Source organism: Myxocyprinus asiaticus, chromosome 36 (genome assembly GCF_019703515.2).
Source record: "Myxocyprinus asiaticus isolate MX2 ecotype Aquarium Trade chromosome 36, UBuf_Myxa_2, whole genome shotgun sequence".
In the NCBI taxonomy this organism is placed as follows: Eukaryota; Metazoa; Chordata; class Actinopteri; order Cypriniformes; family Catostomidae; genus Myxocyprinus; species Myxocyprinus asiaticus.
This window is the reverse complement of record NC_059379.1, coordinates 36193391-36210132: the sequence shown is the minus strand read 5'-3', so window position 1 is coordinate 36210132 and position 16742 is coordinate 36193391. Positions and strand designations below refer to the sequence as shown.

Genomic DNA, 16742 nt, shown 5'->3' with positions numbered 1-16742 from the left:
TATGCCTGTCCAGAATGGGAGACATCAGCATATGCTTCAAAGCTTGAATCCTCCCTCAAGAGTACTTGCAAAATGATCAGCAGGTGCCTTAGACCCACCAACACGGTCTTTATATACTGGCAGGTACTGATAGAGATCCCACCAACCAGCGACCACAGACACCCCCTCTTTAGCCACCAACCAGCAGAACAAAAGCTTCCATCAAGGAAGGCCTTCCTCCACCATGTGCTGCCAACAGATTCCATCACAGCTAGCACTATGCGCACAACTATGTGGCAGGAGAGAATCCAGGGCCTGCACCCAAATGTGTCCATGGAGCTCCCAGCCAGTGAGAACCTTGAAGATCACTAAAGATGTTAGAGGTGTGTGAACTTGCAAAAACGATGTCAGACACTGTAATATGCTCTGGCCCCATCCCTGCTCATCATGGTGACGAGGTTTATAATAGTTAGTGTCACTGAATGCTGTATGAGTGGTGTCCGGATTGTAGCATAGGATTCACAGACAATTGGAAGAGTTTTTGGGGGAGACCTGACCTGCTAAAGAGAGACGGACTCCATCCCTCCAGGGAAGGTGCTGCTCACCTCTCTAGTAATATGGCCCATAGCCTTAATAGTGATAGTATTTGACTAACTGGGGCCCAGGTCAGGAAGCAGACAAACTGGCTAATAAACTAGCTCATATAGAGACTGTGTCTGTTCCCCAAACTAGCAAACACAAAACCCTCAGAGTTATTTAGAAAAAATTTGATGTCAAACTTGAAAAAAATAAAATAAACTGAAGATAAACATCATATAAAAAGGTAGGGCTACTAAAAATTAGATCGCTTTCATCCAAATAACTAATTGTAAATGAAATTACAGATCATAGTTTGGATTCGCTCTGTTTGACCGAAACCTGGATTAAAACAGATGAATATATTAGTTTAAATGAGTCTACTCTCTCAGGTTATTGTTATAAACATGAGCCTTGTCTGAAAGGTCAAGGAGGAGGTGTTGCTACAATTTACAGTGATATTTTCAATTACTTAAAGGTCTTGATACAAGTTTAATTTTTTTAACTGTTAATGCTTAATGTGACATCTGCAGATATAAATAAAAAAAAATCTCTGTCTTCTTTTGTTCTTGCAACAGTATATAGACCGCCAGGGCCATATTCTGAATTCTTTCGAGAATTTTCAGATTTTCTGTCAGATCTAGTGGTTGCTGTGACTAGAGCTTTAATCATTGGTGACAAAATGTGACAGGTCCAACCAATCGTAAAAATCATACGCTAGATCTAATTTTGTCATATGGAATTGATGTTGATAATATAGAAATTCTGCCGCAGAGCGACAATATCTCAGATCATTGCCTCATCTCTTGTATGTTGCGCTTAGCAAAGGTAACTCAATCTATGCAATGTTATCGATCAGGGAGAACTATTCTTTCAACTACTTAAGATAGCTTCACTAATAATCTTCCAGACTTACCTCAAATACTCAGTACGCCAAAATGTTCAGGAGAACATGATGTCACAGAAAATATGGATACAGATTTCTCTAGCACTCTAGATAGTGCCGCCCCCCTTCGATTAAAGTTAAGAGAAAAATCCTGCACCATGGTGCAAAGATCACACTCATGCTCTCAAGAGAGCAGCTCAGAAAATGGAGCGCAAGTGGAAGAATACAAAATTAGAGCTATTTCGCGGTGGGGATAGTGTCTAACTACAGACAGGCTCTAAAAACTGCCAGATTTGCATATTTGAGCAAACTCATAAAATAACCACAACAATCCAAAGTTTTCATTCAGTACTGTGGCTAAATTGGTTGGGAATAAAACTCCAGATATTCCATTGCAGCATAGTAGTAATGACTATGAATTTCTTTACTGGTAAAATCAAAATCATCAGAAACAAAATTGGAATTATGCATCTGCCACAGCAACCCACAAGACTAAAATTATTCCCTACGAGCAACTTCAATCCTTCACTGTTATAGGTCAGGAAGAGCTAACAAAAATGATCAAAACATAAATCAACAACATGTATGTTAGATCCAATACCGACTAAACTCCTAAAAGAGGTGTTTCCTGTAATCTCAGAACCTCTTCTTAATATTATTAACTCCTCATTATCCTTAGGGCATGTCCCAAGAAACTTTAAACTGGCAGTTATCAAACCGCTTATCAAGAAACCACAGCTTGATCCAGGAGAACTGGCTAATTATAAACCGATTTCAAATCTCCCATTTATGTAAAATACTAGAAAAGGTAGTGTCCTCCCAACTATGTTCATTTTTAATTTCAGTCAGGATTTAGGCCCCATCATAGTACAGAGACTGCACTTAGAGTTACTAATGACTTGCTCTTAATCATCTGATCGTGGCTGCATTTCTCTTCTAGTGCTTTTAGATCTTAGTGCTGCCTTCGACACCATAGATCATGACATTCTTTGGATAGGCTTGAGAATTATGTTGGCATTTGTGGACAGGCATTAGCTTGGTTTAGGTCCTATCTCTCTGACAACTACCACTTTGTATGTGTAAATGAGGAACTGTCAGATCAAATTAAAGTATGGAGTGCCACAGGGATTGCTTTTAGGGCCTCTGCTTTTCTCCCTATATACGTTCCCCTGGGAGACATGATCAGGAACCATGGAATTAGTTTTCACTGTTATGCAGACGACACCCTACTTTATATTTCTTTGAAACCCAACGAAATTTCACAATTTTCAAAGAGTGAATAAATGATATCAAAGAGTGGATGGCTAGAAATTTCCTTCTAATCAATTCCGATAAAAAACAGAAGTACTAGGTATTGGACCACAAACCTCTTAAAATAAGATGCTAATATATCATTCAACTCTCAATGGATGTACCGTTACATCGTCTTCAACTGCCAAACTTAGGTGTTATATTTGATACCAATATGTCATTTGAAAATCAAATGTCCAATGTTTGTAGAACAGCATTTTTCCACCTAAGAAATATTGCTAAGTTACGACACATGCTCTCTGTTGCGGACGCTGAAAAACAAACTCATGCATTCATGACCTCAAGACTAGATTAGTGTAATGCATTACTAGGAGGATGCCCAGCGAGTTCAATAAATAAACTACAATTGATTCAAAATGCAGCAGCCAGAGTGCTTACTAGAACCAAGAAATGATCATATTAGTCCCATTTTATCATCGTTACATTGGCTACCCATTAAATTTCATATTAATTTTCAAATTCTGTCAACTACATACAAAGCATCGAATGGTCTAGCTCCACAGTACTTGAGTGACCTTCTACCACGCTATAATCCATCACGTTCATTACGATCGCAAAACTCTGGCCTGTTAATAGACTCCTATCCCGAGGTCACCAGAACCGGCTGGATCTAGCTCCATTCCTGCTTGGTATCATGCTCCACTGCTACATGTCTCTGAGTGATGATGACAAAATGCAGCCGGAGCAAACCAGACATCACTTCAGTCTATTACGGTGGACCTCAGAGGATGAACTGATGCCAGCTCCAACCATAAGACATGGATACTTCATATGCCATTGCCTGAACCTTGAATTTAGGATAGACCTCACTGAAATTACCAGCCAGTTGAACTGCAAAGCACCTCACAGATCTCGGCCTGCATCATCTTGGTCTAATGATGGACTACACTCTTAAAATGGAATACATAGACTATCAATAAATTGCCAACAAAAGCCTTCATCAGCCAGCTAACAAAGGACAATGCATCTATATGAACACCTGCAGTTAATCCAGGTTGAACTTCAAAGATATTAGTCATTAATCTTACAGTTCTTACAGTATCTTTGTTTAAATGCTGGCCCTTAACACTTACTTAGATTAATAATTTTAAACCATGGCTTGCACGGCACATAAATAATATTGGTATTATATTCATGCTGTTAGCCAGAGGGGAACTGGCTCCCACAGTGAGCCTTGTTTCTCCCAAGGTTATTTTTCTCCATTAACCATCATCTTATGGAGTTTTGTGTTCCTTGCCACAGTTGCCTTCGGCTTGCTCATTGGGTTTCTAAATACAATTATTATTTAATTATTTTTATACACACTAAGTTTTGTATTAATTTTATAATTCTGTTAATTACTTGTAAAGCTTTGAATGGTATAGCTCCAAAGTACTTAAGTGACCTATCACGCTATAATCCATCGCACTCACTAGGATCACAAAACTCCGGCCTGTTAACAATACCGAGAATATCAAAATCTACAAAAGGAGGGAGGTTATTTTCATATTTGGCTCCTAAACTATGGAATAGTCTTCCTAGCAGTGTTCGGAACTCAGACACACTCTTTCGGTTTAAATCTAGACTAAAGACTTATCTATTCAGCCAGGCATACACCCAATTTATCCCTCAATTCATAGTTATGCTGCTTTAGTTAGGTCTGCCGGAACCGAAAACACTCCTCTTATTTTTTAACCCTGTTTTAAAGTGAATGGCATCTATGCAAAATTTATTCTATTTCTTTCCCTGCCTAAGCAATTACTGAAAATAATTCAGCTGAAATATGGTTTGAAAACAAAATCAATAAAAATAAGTAAATTAAACAGGTTGTACCAGTCTATTTACTTAATCACTAGAAATTAGGCTTAAATGTGAAAATAAATAGAATACTATCGGCATAACAAAACCTGTAATCATTTAGGCTGGAGATAAGAATAGGGGGGAAAGCAGCAGGTCGCTTCTCCACATTAACCTCATCTGCATATAATTTACATCTGCATATTGCCATCCAGACACGTGATAATGCTGTTTACCAGTGCAAGAAACTAGGAAAATAGATGATACAGACTGAAGCCACATGTTGCATATGAACAGAAGCTGCTGCATAAAAATAATTTCTTAATTCTTCATTTTAGTCTTGTTTTAGGGTAAAAATATCCGCTAACAAACAGAATTAAATGCAACTAAGAAGTTATTTTTGTAAAGACTTAAAATATATAAGATAAAAATAAGATACATTTTATATTTATCTTGTCTTATTCTCACCATTAGGAAATTATTTTTGAGCGTATTAAGCATAAACCTAAATTATGCAATTTTGCTTCAAGTAATTTTCAAAATGGTTTTTAGGATGTTTTTTTTTCAGAAAGCAAAACAAAGGTAGCAATTAAGAAAATCATTTATTTTTTATTTTTTGCAGTGTAAAACACTGACATCATCTGAGCTTTTACAGTTTTTTTTTTTTTTTTTTTTTTTTTTTTTTAAATAAAACGTGCAATGTGTAAGCTTATATTTTGTTTTTTGTATTTGACTTAAAACACCACAGCACTAAAAGACGTTTCGCATCAGGATTACCGGTAAATGGGCCAGGCAGCAAATTTGCACACCTGTGTGTGGCTGTACAGTGCTGTTTCTGAAAGTCTTCAAAAGCAGTGCATCCAATCCAATATTTTCCTTTTTACAACTTACAATTCAATGCATTTTCAATTATTTATTGAATTAATTCATATTGCCTAATATCGTCTGAAAAACTCTTGCTTCTGATTGGGGTGATTATCTTCATATTTTTATTTTACTTTCAATGTGTTGTTGGCAATTAAACGAAAAGCAGAGTATTCTCATCAGTCTGATAAGTTCATTACTTGTCCAGTTGAAGTCGCCAATTCGCACACACCAGTAGGGCTGAAACAATTAGTAGAATTATCGACAACATTGACAAAAAAAATTGTCAACAATTTTCGTTGTCGACCAGTCGTTTGATCTCATTTAACGTAACATGAGATCATATGAAACTCTAATGATGGTGCGTGAGAGCAGCATTGCAGTTCGCGCCTGACTGAGGAGAGGAAGAATTACACCGCTCACAGTCCAGATGCACTTAAAACTTCCCAAACAGCTTCATGTGATGTTGATCGCAAAGTATGAGGGGATTATAATGCAAAAATACAAAATAAGTAAATACAGAAGCACTCTCGTTGTGGAATAAGTGGAGTCTTAGCTGCCGCTCCACTGAAGCAAAACTTGCTTGTCGAGCATTAAAGGAAACACCCTGGCGTTACATCTTTAATGCAGTTTTATTTAATGCGTTATAGCTTTATTGAAGTTCAAATAATATGGAAACAGATCAGGTAAATAACTACAAACTCTAAAACTGGCATTTCTCCTCTTCTACGAGTTGCGCAAATGTCCCAATTTAAGGGGGAGAGATTGAAACTGCACCCGGCTCGTCCCTCAAGCGCACGCTTGCTGCAGCTAGATTATAACGTGATGGCTCACGACTTATTGAATCATAATACGTGTCACTGTGCATTCCTTATCGAGAAGAAAATTGGCAATACGCAGCTTTATTAATAAGAGAGTTTTTTTTTTTTTTTTTGAGTTAAAGATGATTGAAGTGAACAGAAAGGTGAGAGAGGGTAGTCTTTGCCCCATTATATATATATATATATATATATATATATATATATATATATATATATATATACATATATATATATAAAAAAATATTTTTTTTCCAATATAAATATCTAAAACAATGTACATTTTCTTTAGCAGCTATACTGAAGATGAAAAAAATTGTTATCTGAGAATGTTGAATATAATATTACAAATAACAATATTTTAAAATATCTAAAAATCCTTTAAAAATAGATGCATTCACCTGAGAAGCAGCATATGAGCTATTTAGACGTGCTTTTAGAGAATAGATCTTAAATAGAAGTATTTTGTCTTTACTGCACTCGCAAGAGTATAACCACGTGAAAAAATACACTTACATACAAAATATAAGTATATTTAAGACAGTACTGTGCAAAAGTTGTAGGCACTTGTGAAAAATGTTGCATAGTAAGGATATCTTCAAAAATAATGACATAAATAGTTTTCATTTATCACTTAATGTCATACAAAGTCCAGTAAACATTAAAAAAAGCTAAATTATTATTTGGTGTGACCAACTTTGCCTTGAAAACAGCACCAATTCTGCTAGATACACCTGGACACAGTTTTTCTTGGTTGTTGGCAGATAGGATGTTCCAAGCTTCTTGGAGAATTCGCCACAGTTCTTCAATCTATTTCAGCTGTCTCATTTGCTTCGGTCTTTTCATGAAATCCCAGACTGACTCAATGTTCAGTGGGGGTCATGCCAACTGTTGCAGGGCTCCCTGTTCTTCTATTCTATTTGCAAAAAGAATGTTTGGGAGTCTAAAATGTATATTTCCTAATGACACACTAAAGCTGAAGATATAAATAACTATATTTAAGACAAATGTTTTTTCTTTAAACATCATGTCTAAGACTTTTGCACAGTACAGTACATTCTCTTAAAGCAAGTCTAAATATCTTATATGTTGCTTCTCAAATAAATGTATCTTGTTTTAAGGAATTTTAGACAATTTTAAGTGGAAAACAAGACAAAAACACTTGATAACAATAGGATTTTTTGCAGTGAATTTCTCTAAGTAGTTTTTTCCTTTAATTCAGTGAATGTCATTGAGAGGCATTTGTAAAAGATGATTTTGTCCGCGTTATTGTTGGTAAGCATGTTTAATGCAACCTATCCAGGCAGGGCAGAAGCTGAATAATCGGTTAAGAGCTACTGATTAATCGTTGCAATAATCGCCAAATAGTAGAATAATCGTTCTAATAATCGCTAGATTAATCGATTACCAAAATAAAGAGTGCGTATGCAGTCAAGAGTGTGCGGACAGTGCTCACATATTTACGGCAAGTTTATTTTTTATAAATCCTGATGCGTGTGTGGGAAATTGACACATTTCAATGCCCATTTTGCCATGTTTCTACATCAGGCACCTAGCCTTATTTTGAATGAATCATCAGTGCATGTATTTCTAAATAAAAAACAAAACAAAATGTCTTTGTAATCTTAAGTCAAAATGAAACAACTATCCTTTTCAGACAAAGTCACCAATTCCTCTTACTGCTTAACCCCTCACCTCTAACCACCGCTGATTCCATTCGGGCAAGTAACTTTTCACCATCCAATCTGATGGATAAAATTTCAGAAGGATCAAATTAAATCCTGCCCTATTTATTATTTTCTATACAGTATACAGTCCACGGAATACCCAGATAACTTACTAAATTTGCTAAACTGTGCAGTATACAACAGGGTACACTGTACAGAATGCTGTATGCCAAAGTGCCATGCACTTCACTTTTTATTTCCTGTGTGATGAATGAACTGGAATATAATAAATCTCTCTTTTGTGACTCATTTGATCAGACTGCAAAATTAAGACATTTTTACACAAAATTAAATAAAAAAAAAAAATTAAAAAAAAAAAAAAAAATAACCATGTTTATTTCCGTGATGATATCTGAACGCCACTGGCTGAAGTAAACATGCAATATGATGACATCATGTGACAAAGAGAGGTCATGTGACAATGTAGGACACTACCTTTTGAAACATACATACATTTTAAAGGCAGCAAACGGTGTATGCTGCACAATATTCACAAAGTAGCGAGCTAGTATTTCATTCCAAACATACAATGTAGCTACTCTGAAATACATCATATAGGCTAACAAGTAAAATGGGTTGCTGTTTCATGTTGACTTTAAAATTTGTTCTCAGCCCACTTAAAGCTTATAAACAGAGGTGGTTCTGAGCTGGGCAGAGTGCTTAATGAACAAGACAACATATGAACTTATTCAATGGAGAAAAAGTCTGTGTACCCTTTTACTTTGTAAGATCAAAAGAGAGCTCTCCTCCAAAAGTAAATAATGCCCGCAGGTTATCACTGTGAACTGGGAGTAGGTCAGCATCCGACACTTTAAAGGCAATTTTGCACCTGAGCATCGCTCCAACGAAATATTTGCTGTAAACTCTGTAATTAATTCAATTAATTGCAAACAACGGTGTTTATACATATACCTTCGGAAAACATTGGCATTCAAATATGAACATATTAGCTCTACTTTACACATTTGTTTAGTGGGATGGTGCGGTATGATTATATATATGACAAGGGTGTGTCCACGAGCATTAAACCGGAGCACACTTTGAGATTCCTTTAAAGGGGTCATGACATGCCTTTTTTATTATTTTAATGTTCCTTGAGGTTCACTTATAATTAGTAAAGTTTTTTTTGTGCAAAAATTTGTTAAACATGATCATCTTCCACCCTCATTCTGACCTTCTGTCAGAAACGCCCTGTTTCGGTGCTGCTTCTCCTCTCACCCACCGTTTCTGATTGGCTCTCTGCTCCTGACAGTAAACACCCACTGTTGTGATAGGCTCTCGGCTGACATGCTCTCTCCTTGCCATCTCACTGTTCACCAATGTTGGACAGGGCTACAAAAGTGATAATGTAAGAAGGCATTGATGTGTTGGAGGCAGTCAGATGCAAATGTCGACCACATCACAATGTGGAGGAAATAGAGAATGAGTCATTTTGGCAGCTTGGAGAAAGTTTTGAGTTCTGAAACTTACAGTATGCTTTTATACTGTAATGTCCTCTTACATGGCAAAAGACCAAGGAAAATGTCATTCATGTCATGACCCCTTTAAGCATTGCATCGCATTCATGAAAAACAAGAATTTTTTTTGTTGTAAAACATTCATACCATGTCGCATGCAGCAACCAATTTACAAATGGATTTACAACAATTTACATAAAAAAAGTAGTTCTGCTCATAAAACCACTTACGTAAACTGTCGCTTTAAATTAAAATGCAACAATTTACATAGATGGTTTTATTAATAAGTTACACTGAAATTTGATCTGCTCATAAAACCATTCTGACACAATTTATATAAATTTGTTTACAAACAATTTACACATGATTTGTTCTGCTCGTAAAAGCAACCATGTAAATTGTAGCAACTCAATGCGACAATTTACGAGAATGGTTTTGTGAACAATTTGCACAGAAATGGTTCCACTTTTAAAATGTTCCTTTCGTAATGAAATAAGATGCAATTTGCATAAATTGTTTAATGGACAATTTACACAGATTTGCTCAGCTCGTAAAAGTAATCTTAATAGCATTCAATTTGATGCAATGGCTTTATGAACAATTTAAACAAATTATTTCTGCTCATAAAACCACATGTAAATTCTCACATTAAACTGAATGCAACAAATTACGTTAAAGGTTTTATTAACAATTTAAAATCACAATTCATCCTACTCATAACCATTCATATGTAATGTTGCATTTAATTCTATGCAAATGATTTACAAAATTTAGAAAGAAATGTGTTCTGCTCACACTGGCTTTATCTACAAACTAAATTACAAAGGCTGATGTTCTAGGTTTCCAGCAAACATTTATGAAAAGCAAACATTACAGGCAAAGGTAACCACACCCTCGAACATTTCACATTAACCTAACCCATTTCCTTTTTTAAATGCTATTTCATAGATGCTTATCCTGAGCAAACTCCAAGAGATGATTAATATTTACTCAAACTGACATTCTTTAAACATCTTGGTCAACCAGTACTTTAGCACAGGCATGAAAGTATTCCAAGAGGAACTAGATTTGTACATTTCCTGAAGAATATATAAGTGATGTTTGCCCGGCATGGTTGCCAGAGCATTGCTAGGAGGTTGCTAAGGTTTTCAGAGTTGTTTTCAGCTCGTTGCTGTGTGGTTGCTAGAGTTTTCTGGGTGCTTGTTAGGGGGTTGCTTACTGGCCCAAGTCAAAAAAGCCCAACCTTGTATTATATATTCTGATCTCTAGATATGTCTCAAGTCCCCTTTTCAATGCAAATGAAATTGTTCAGCCTTTAATCATGCACCAGAAGTAAATCTTAATTTGAATCACTTAGAAAAGTAATAGAACACTTTGCCTGAACAAGCAGCAAGAATTATGCTATCATTCATGTCTGTAGCACCAAAGTTGTTGAAATCCCTAACCCTATGTAGTAGTGATTCTTGCCTTAGCAAATGTATGGGTGCTATTTACAATTTTGGCCTTCCAGCAGCAGTTGTTGAACTCCTAGCTAATGTGTGTCATGGTGCTCTTAATTTGCCACAGACTCAAACAGCACTGAATTAACATTCACAATGACACTTTTGTTCCAAAGAGCAAAATATGTGTGTGCGCCATATACATCATCCATACCGAGACAAAATCTGTTGCAGTTTATATATTCAAATCAACATAGAATATTCTGGAAGGCATTTTAAAGAACTCAGATAGCATGTCCTTATTGTCTTTTCAAACTAGGGTTTTCCTTAAAGGTGCTGTAAGCGTTCATGCGACTGAGCTTTCACATGACTGAGCCGTGGAATTAGCCATGCCCCCTCATTCCAAAACCCTGCCCTCCAAAGATAATTCTGAGACCAAAACCAAGCAAAAGAGCAGCATTGTTTGTTCCTGTGGCTGTCAAATGTAACAGTGGCATGATAGCGCCCCCAACGGACAAACATTACGAATCATAGCCTCAATGATCCGCTTTAAATACAACACTATGAGAACGAGCAAAATGATTGACAGGTGAAAAGCGTCAATGTCCGCAGACACATTTTTGTTTGCTGTTTACAAAGTCTACAGCTTTAGAGACCGGCGAGATATCTCAGGACACTTATTTCATTAATATCTTTTTTTTATTTTGGGGGGGGGGGGGATTTTCCCCCTTTTTCTCCCAATTTGGAATGCCCAATTCCCAATGCGCTCTAAGTCCTCGTGGTGGCGTAGTGATTCGCCTCAGTCCGGGTGGCAGAGGACGAATCCCAGTTGCCTCTGCGTTTGAGACAGTCAATTCACCATGCGCCCCACCGAGAACAAATCACATTATAGCGACCACGAGAAGGTTACCCCATGTGACTCTACCCTCCCTAGCAACCGGGCCAATTTGGTTGCTTAGGAGACCTGGCTGGAGTCACTCAGCACGCCCTGGGATTTGAACTAGCGAACTTCAGGGGTGGTAGCAAGCGTATTTTACCACTGAGCTACCCAGGCCCCCCATTTCATTAATATCTTTAAGGGAAAATTTTTTGCATACTTTTCCATGAAAAAATAAATCGCTTACAGCACCTTTAACTTGGCATTAGGCAATCCATGTGCTTTTTAACTCTGTATACCCCCATATTAACTACTCCTTAAATGTTATCCTGTGTTTACATGACTAATATTCTTTCAACACAGATATATCAGCAACATGGAGCCAAAGAAATACATTAGTGCAATGGTATTATGGAGAAATCAAGCTGCAAGTTTCCATCTGAAGAACTGAAACAATGTCGGAATGGCCCAACATAGTGATCTCCGTTCTCCCCAGCTAGTTCACAGCATTCAGTTATTGTTTTTCCATCCTATATCTTCACCATAACACTTCTTTTGATTTAGTTGCAAAGAATCGGTGGTCAGAAATCCAAAACAGGAACAAATCACCACAAAATTACTTGACAGAAATGTTCCTTTTCCTTCATGATTTCAATGCTTCTCAGATTAACTCTTGGAAAATGCCACGCTGGTGTAACTTCTCTGGTGAAATCTAAACTGATCTCAACGGAATGAATATGGAAATTAATAACTCGCAGCATGACAGGGCATATATATATATAATCAACCATGCAAGCAGAGTCAGAAATGAATGGAAGTGAAGAGCAATACCTTGACTGAATTAATGTTTTTCATGACTATAAAAGCATTTTTATGTAGGGCTTATGCTTAAAAGCCTGACATTTTGTAAATCAGTGGCCAGAAAACATGGGAACTGATGGGTTTGAAGAATTATGGGTTTTTAGAAGTTAAAATATAAGATAGGTTTAAGTTATGCAAAACTCATGAAATGTGCATAACTTTAATCAAAAATGTAAAGAATAGTGTAGGTAGAAGCCTATTTAAATATTCAGAGTGAGAATTTATTTTATTGAATTGATTAAAAGGTGCACACAGCAATGTTTACCTTATTCAAAATGTTTTACTCATACAGAAATGAAGTGCTTTTGAAATTTGTTTAAAATCATGTACACTTACATGAGATGAAGACCCTATCAGTAGCCCAATAAAAGCAGTTTATTATACATAAAACAGAGCTCCTTTAAATTTAGGTATTTGACATTGGAGTATAACACAGAGCGATTTTGTATTGTTAAAACATGCCCCTGAACATCAAATCCAGAAGTCAAGTATTGCCCCTTATTGTAAGAAATAACATCTAGCACTGTCAAGTGTGTAAAACACCCACATGATAAAAGCAGCAACATTTGCATTGAATTGCATCTATGTAAATTTCAACAGAAAGTCCGTCTCTCTTTGTATTTGGCACACGGATATCCTCCAATGCTGTTTTCAAAGAAAAATCTGGAATAACTGGAAAAACATGTAATTTAGAGCCAAATATGTTGTTAAAGCCCACTAAGACCCGTCTATTAAAGCCTGTTTATTTCTAGTCATGTTTTTATACAAGACTGACATTTCACAGAAGTGACGAACAATCATGTATTCATGCAGTAATGTGAACCAAACGCCTCTGTTCCACCCCTCGTGGCATTGTAGAGCAGGTCTCAACATGGCCAAGAGGGTGTGAGAGCTGCAGGGTATTACTGGTTTAAACTGAGACAGACATAAATCAACATGGTTCACTGTGTCTCTAAAATACAAGCACCAGCTTTAACCATGATATCAACACAGAAGTGAGAGGCAGTGAAGGTAAATGAAAATGCAAGATCCTAAACAGCACTTTTAAACATATATTGCACTCTATATACCGGTACTGTTCATTGCACTGAATTTTAAGTTGCTTTGGTAAGAGAGCATCTCTTAGAGGAATAGATTCCCCCCTACGTGTACATTTTGTTATCCTATACTCACACTTATCTCATCCCAAACCCCTGTGACTGTTTTTCCTTCGATAAAACACAAAAGGTGAATTTTTGAAGAATATCCTGGCCGCTTTTTTCCATATAATGAAAATGAATGGGGACTGAGTCTGTCAAGCTCCAAAATAACAAAAAGCATCAAAAAAAGCATCAAAAACGTTATCCATGCAATTGTTTTTTTTTTTTTTTTTGGCTCTTGACAACACCTTTCCATTCACTTTTACATAAGGGCTGGGGAACTCAACACGTTAATTTATTAACACGATGAATAGTTGACAAAAAATAAAATAAATAAATAAATAAATGCTATTAATGCAAGATCCTTTTTTTTTTCTTATTTCTGAAACTTCACTAATGTTCTTCCCACTTCCTTTGGCTAAAATTGGCATATACATTTCAAGGAGGTACACGCTCGACTGCACATCTTAGCACAGAAAAAGATTGTGTGGAGCAGTGCACGCTTATTATGTGCAACACACAGCATAAGAAATATGCATAAGAAATACGGGAGCGGATTAACTGTACGGAAAACTGAGACTTCACCTGCAAGTAATGAGCCATGGTTGGGAGAGGTATGGGCAAAAAAAAAAAAAAGATAGAAATGTGCAAGAGAGACCAAACCTGCACGATAGAGACTGTACGGCTGCCTAAGAAAATAAAAGTTTTGATATTTAAACTTCAGCAAATTAAACGGTTTTATATCTGTATGTATAGTGTATAATGTATGTTATCTTGATTTCATGGCATGTAAAATTATACTTGAATCAAAGATTCATACCCGTTACAATGTGTCTAATTAACTGTATCTGCAAAATACAGACATTTTAACGGACATATTAAAATAAATGACGACTAAATTTCTTGCAAGTTATTTGAGACAAAGTATAAAGTAAATATAATTATGGTTATATGTATCATGTACCATGATTAATCACAGAAAACTGTGATTACTCAGTTTTTTTTTTTAAATTATCCATTCACAGTCCTATTTTATATATTATCATTATATGCAAAAGAGGGAGCATGATATTCTTTTACATTTCACCTTTGTGTTCCATTCAAGAAAAAAAAGTCATACCCCTTGGAATGACATGCGGGTGAGGAAATGAAAACATTTTCATGTCACACTGCAGAAAAGGTCAACAACCCAAAGACTCTTGGTAAAGTTCTAGATCCATTGAGCTTCTCCAGTCACGCAACTTGTTTGATAAGGGTGGAAGCACAAGTTCAACATCACACTGTTTGTCAAACACCGGCTAATATTGAGTATATGATTCAGAGCAGTTTAGTAACACTTACTTGTCTTTGCCAAGAGTTTCGTAGTCTTTTACAATCACATCAATGTAGGAGGAGGAATCCAGAGGAGCACCTTTTAAATCAAACTCAAGCGTCTAAAGTTGAAAAAAGCATAACAAATAATGCTGAACTTCTATTTAACAATCGCAGCTTCTAAAGTATTGTTCAAAAGTTAGGTTTATATGCAAGAGGGTCATATGCTCAGAATTTTTCAGGAAATATATATCTCATAAAATAAACAATCCATGCACTCACAGCATACTTAAGCCCACATCATTGGTAACTTCTATTCAAATGAAACATCATGGGGTTAAATGTTTTAACATGCATAAAACTCAATGTTACCTCATTCCAGACTGGGTTCACTTCATTGTTGATGGTTTTAGTCTTCTTCTTTTCGCCTAAAATAATACGAAAACCACCAGGTGAGCAAAATGGAGGTGGTATTTTTTATTTTGGTGATCGATTAACAAACAGAAACCCCATGACGTGATAATGAGTGCATACTTACCTTTAAACGCCACAGATGCGATGGGGTCTGGACTGCCCAACTTCTTCTTGGGAAGACCCGCCGCAGACTCAACTGCAACACGCAACATGACAGAAAAGTGCACTACTTATTCTTTCATACTGATTTCACCCTGTCTGTATGTCAGACTCAGATGAGATGCGGGCTCACTGCAGTGTCCTCGTGCATTAAGAGTTTGTAAAGGGTGTGGACCTCAATGACACAATATAGCAGACTGCCTACCTGTTCAATTAACTGTTTTTTGCTTACGTGATGCTCGTCGTATTTCTTTTTAATTATGAAGTACTTCTGATTTATAATTTCATATTATTTCATATTAAAAACACGAGAATTCAGCTTATGCACAATTTTTCCAAATACACGTGCCCCTTGCATTTGCTGGTCTCGGTTCAAAGTTTTAAAGATGAACCAAAAGCGCCGCCTAGCGGTTTACTGGAGAACTCGAGGTCACGGATGGCAGTGTTGGGGAGTAACAAGTAACTGACTAGCGCCGCTGCTAACTAAACCCTCCCCCTGAAGCAGAATTGCCACGTTTTCATGTGTTGTGCTAACACAGTTTGTGTTCCCTGTAGCTGATCCTACCAATTCTTAAATAATGCTTTTTAATTGGCTGACAAATAAGAACTGTTTCGTACTCGCCATTTGCAAATTTATCACAACAATTATATTAAAAGTTGGTAAACCCATAAAGATGAGATTAGCCATGTTATATATCATTGGAAAGGTCTCAATTTGTAGAATGCAACAAGTTTCACTCAGAGGCCAAACTGCAATGAGTATTAGTGTATGAAATTCCCACAGACACACAAATATATTAAACAGGAGTGGCTTTTTGTCACGTTTTTCCTTATTACTTCCTGAAACATACATATAACATAGACAATGATGTATGGTAACTTACAGCAGACTACCCCGATTCAAACGAGCCCAAACGCAACATAATATGATAAGGAGATCTTTAAATATTCCTCAAAGAGTGTACATGGAAAGACAATGCACAAAAGGGCACACAACACACATTGTGTGAGTGAGTGTGTGTGCACATGTCCAAGGAATCTGTGTGTGCAAACACAAATCCACATATGTGCTCATCTAAATGATTGTGATGCTTCTGAACATGTAATATTTCTGTATTTAGTAGTGTAATCCATTAATTTCCAATGGC

General features: G+C 36.5%; 1 protein-coding gene across 5 annotated transcripts in view; it reads right to left on the bottom strand.

The window, feature by feature from the left end:
- myof (myoferlin) overlaps window positions 1-15731 on the bottom strand; it is an 81259-nt gene extending 65528 nt beyond the window's left edge. For all 5 annotated transcript variants that reach the window (XM_051673707.1, XM_051673708.1, XM_051673709.1 and 2 more), the window contains exons 1-3: window positions 15560-15731; window positions 15394-15449; window positions 15052-15143 (exon numbers count right to left, since the gene is read on the bottom strand). In XM_051673707.1, coding sequence (XP_051529667.1) covers window positions 15052-15143; window positions 15394-15449; window positions 15560-15647 — 236 coding nt within the window. In that variant the 5' untranslated portion in view covers window positions 15648-15731. The remainder of the gene's footprint in view (window positions 1-15051; window positions 15144-15393; window positions 15450-15559) is intronic.
- Window positions 15732-16742: the final 1011 nt, after the last annotated feature.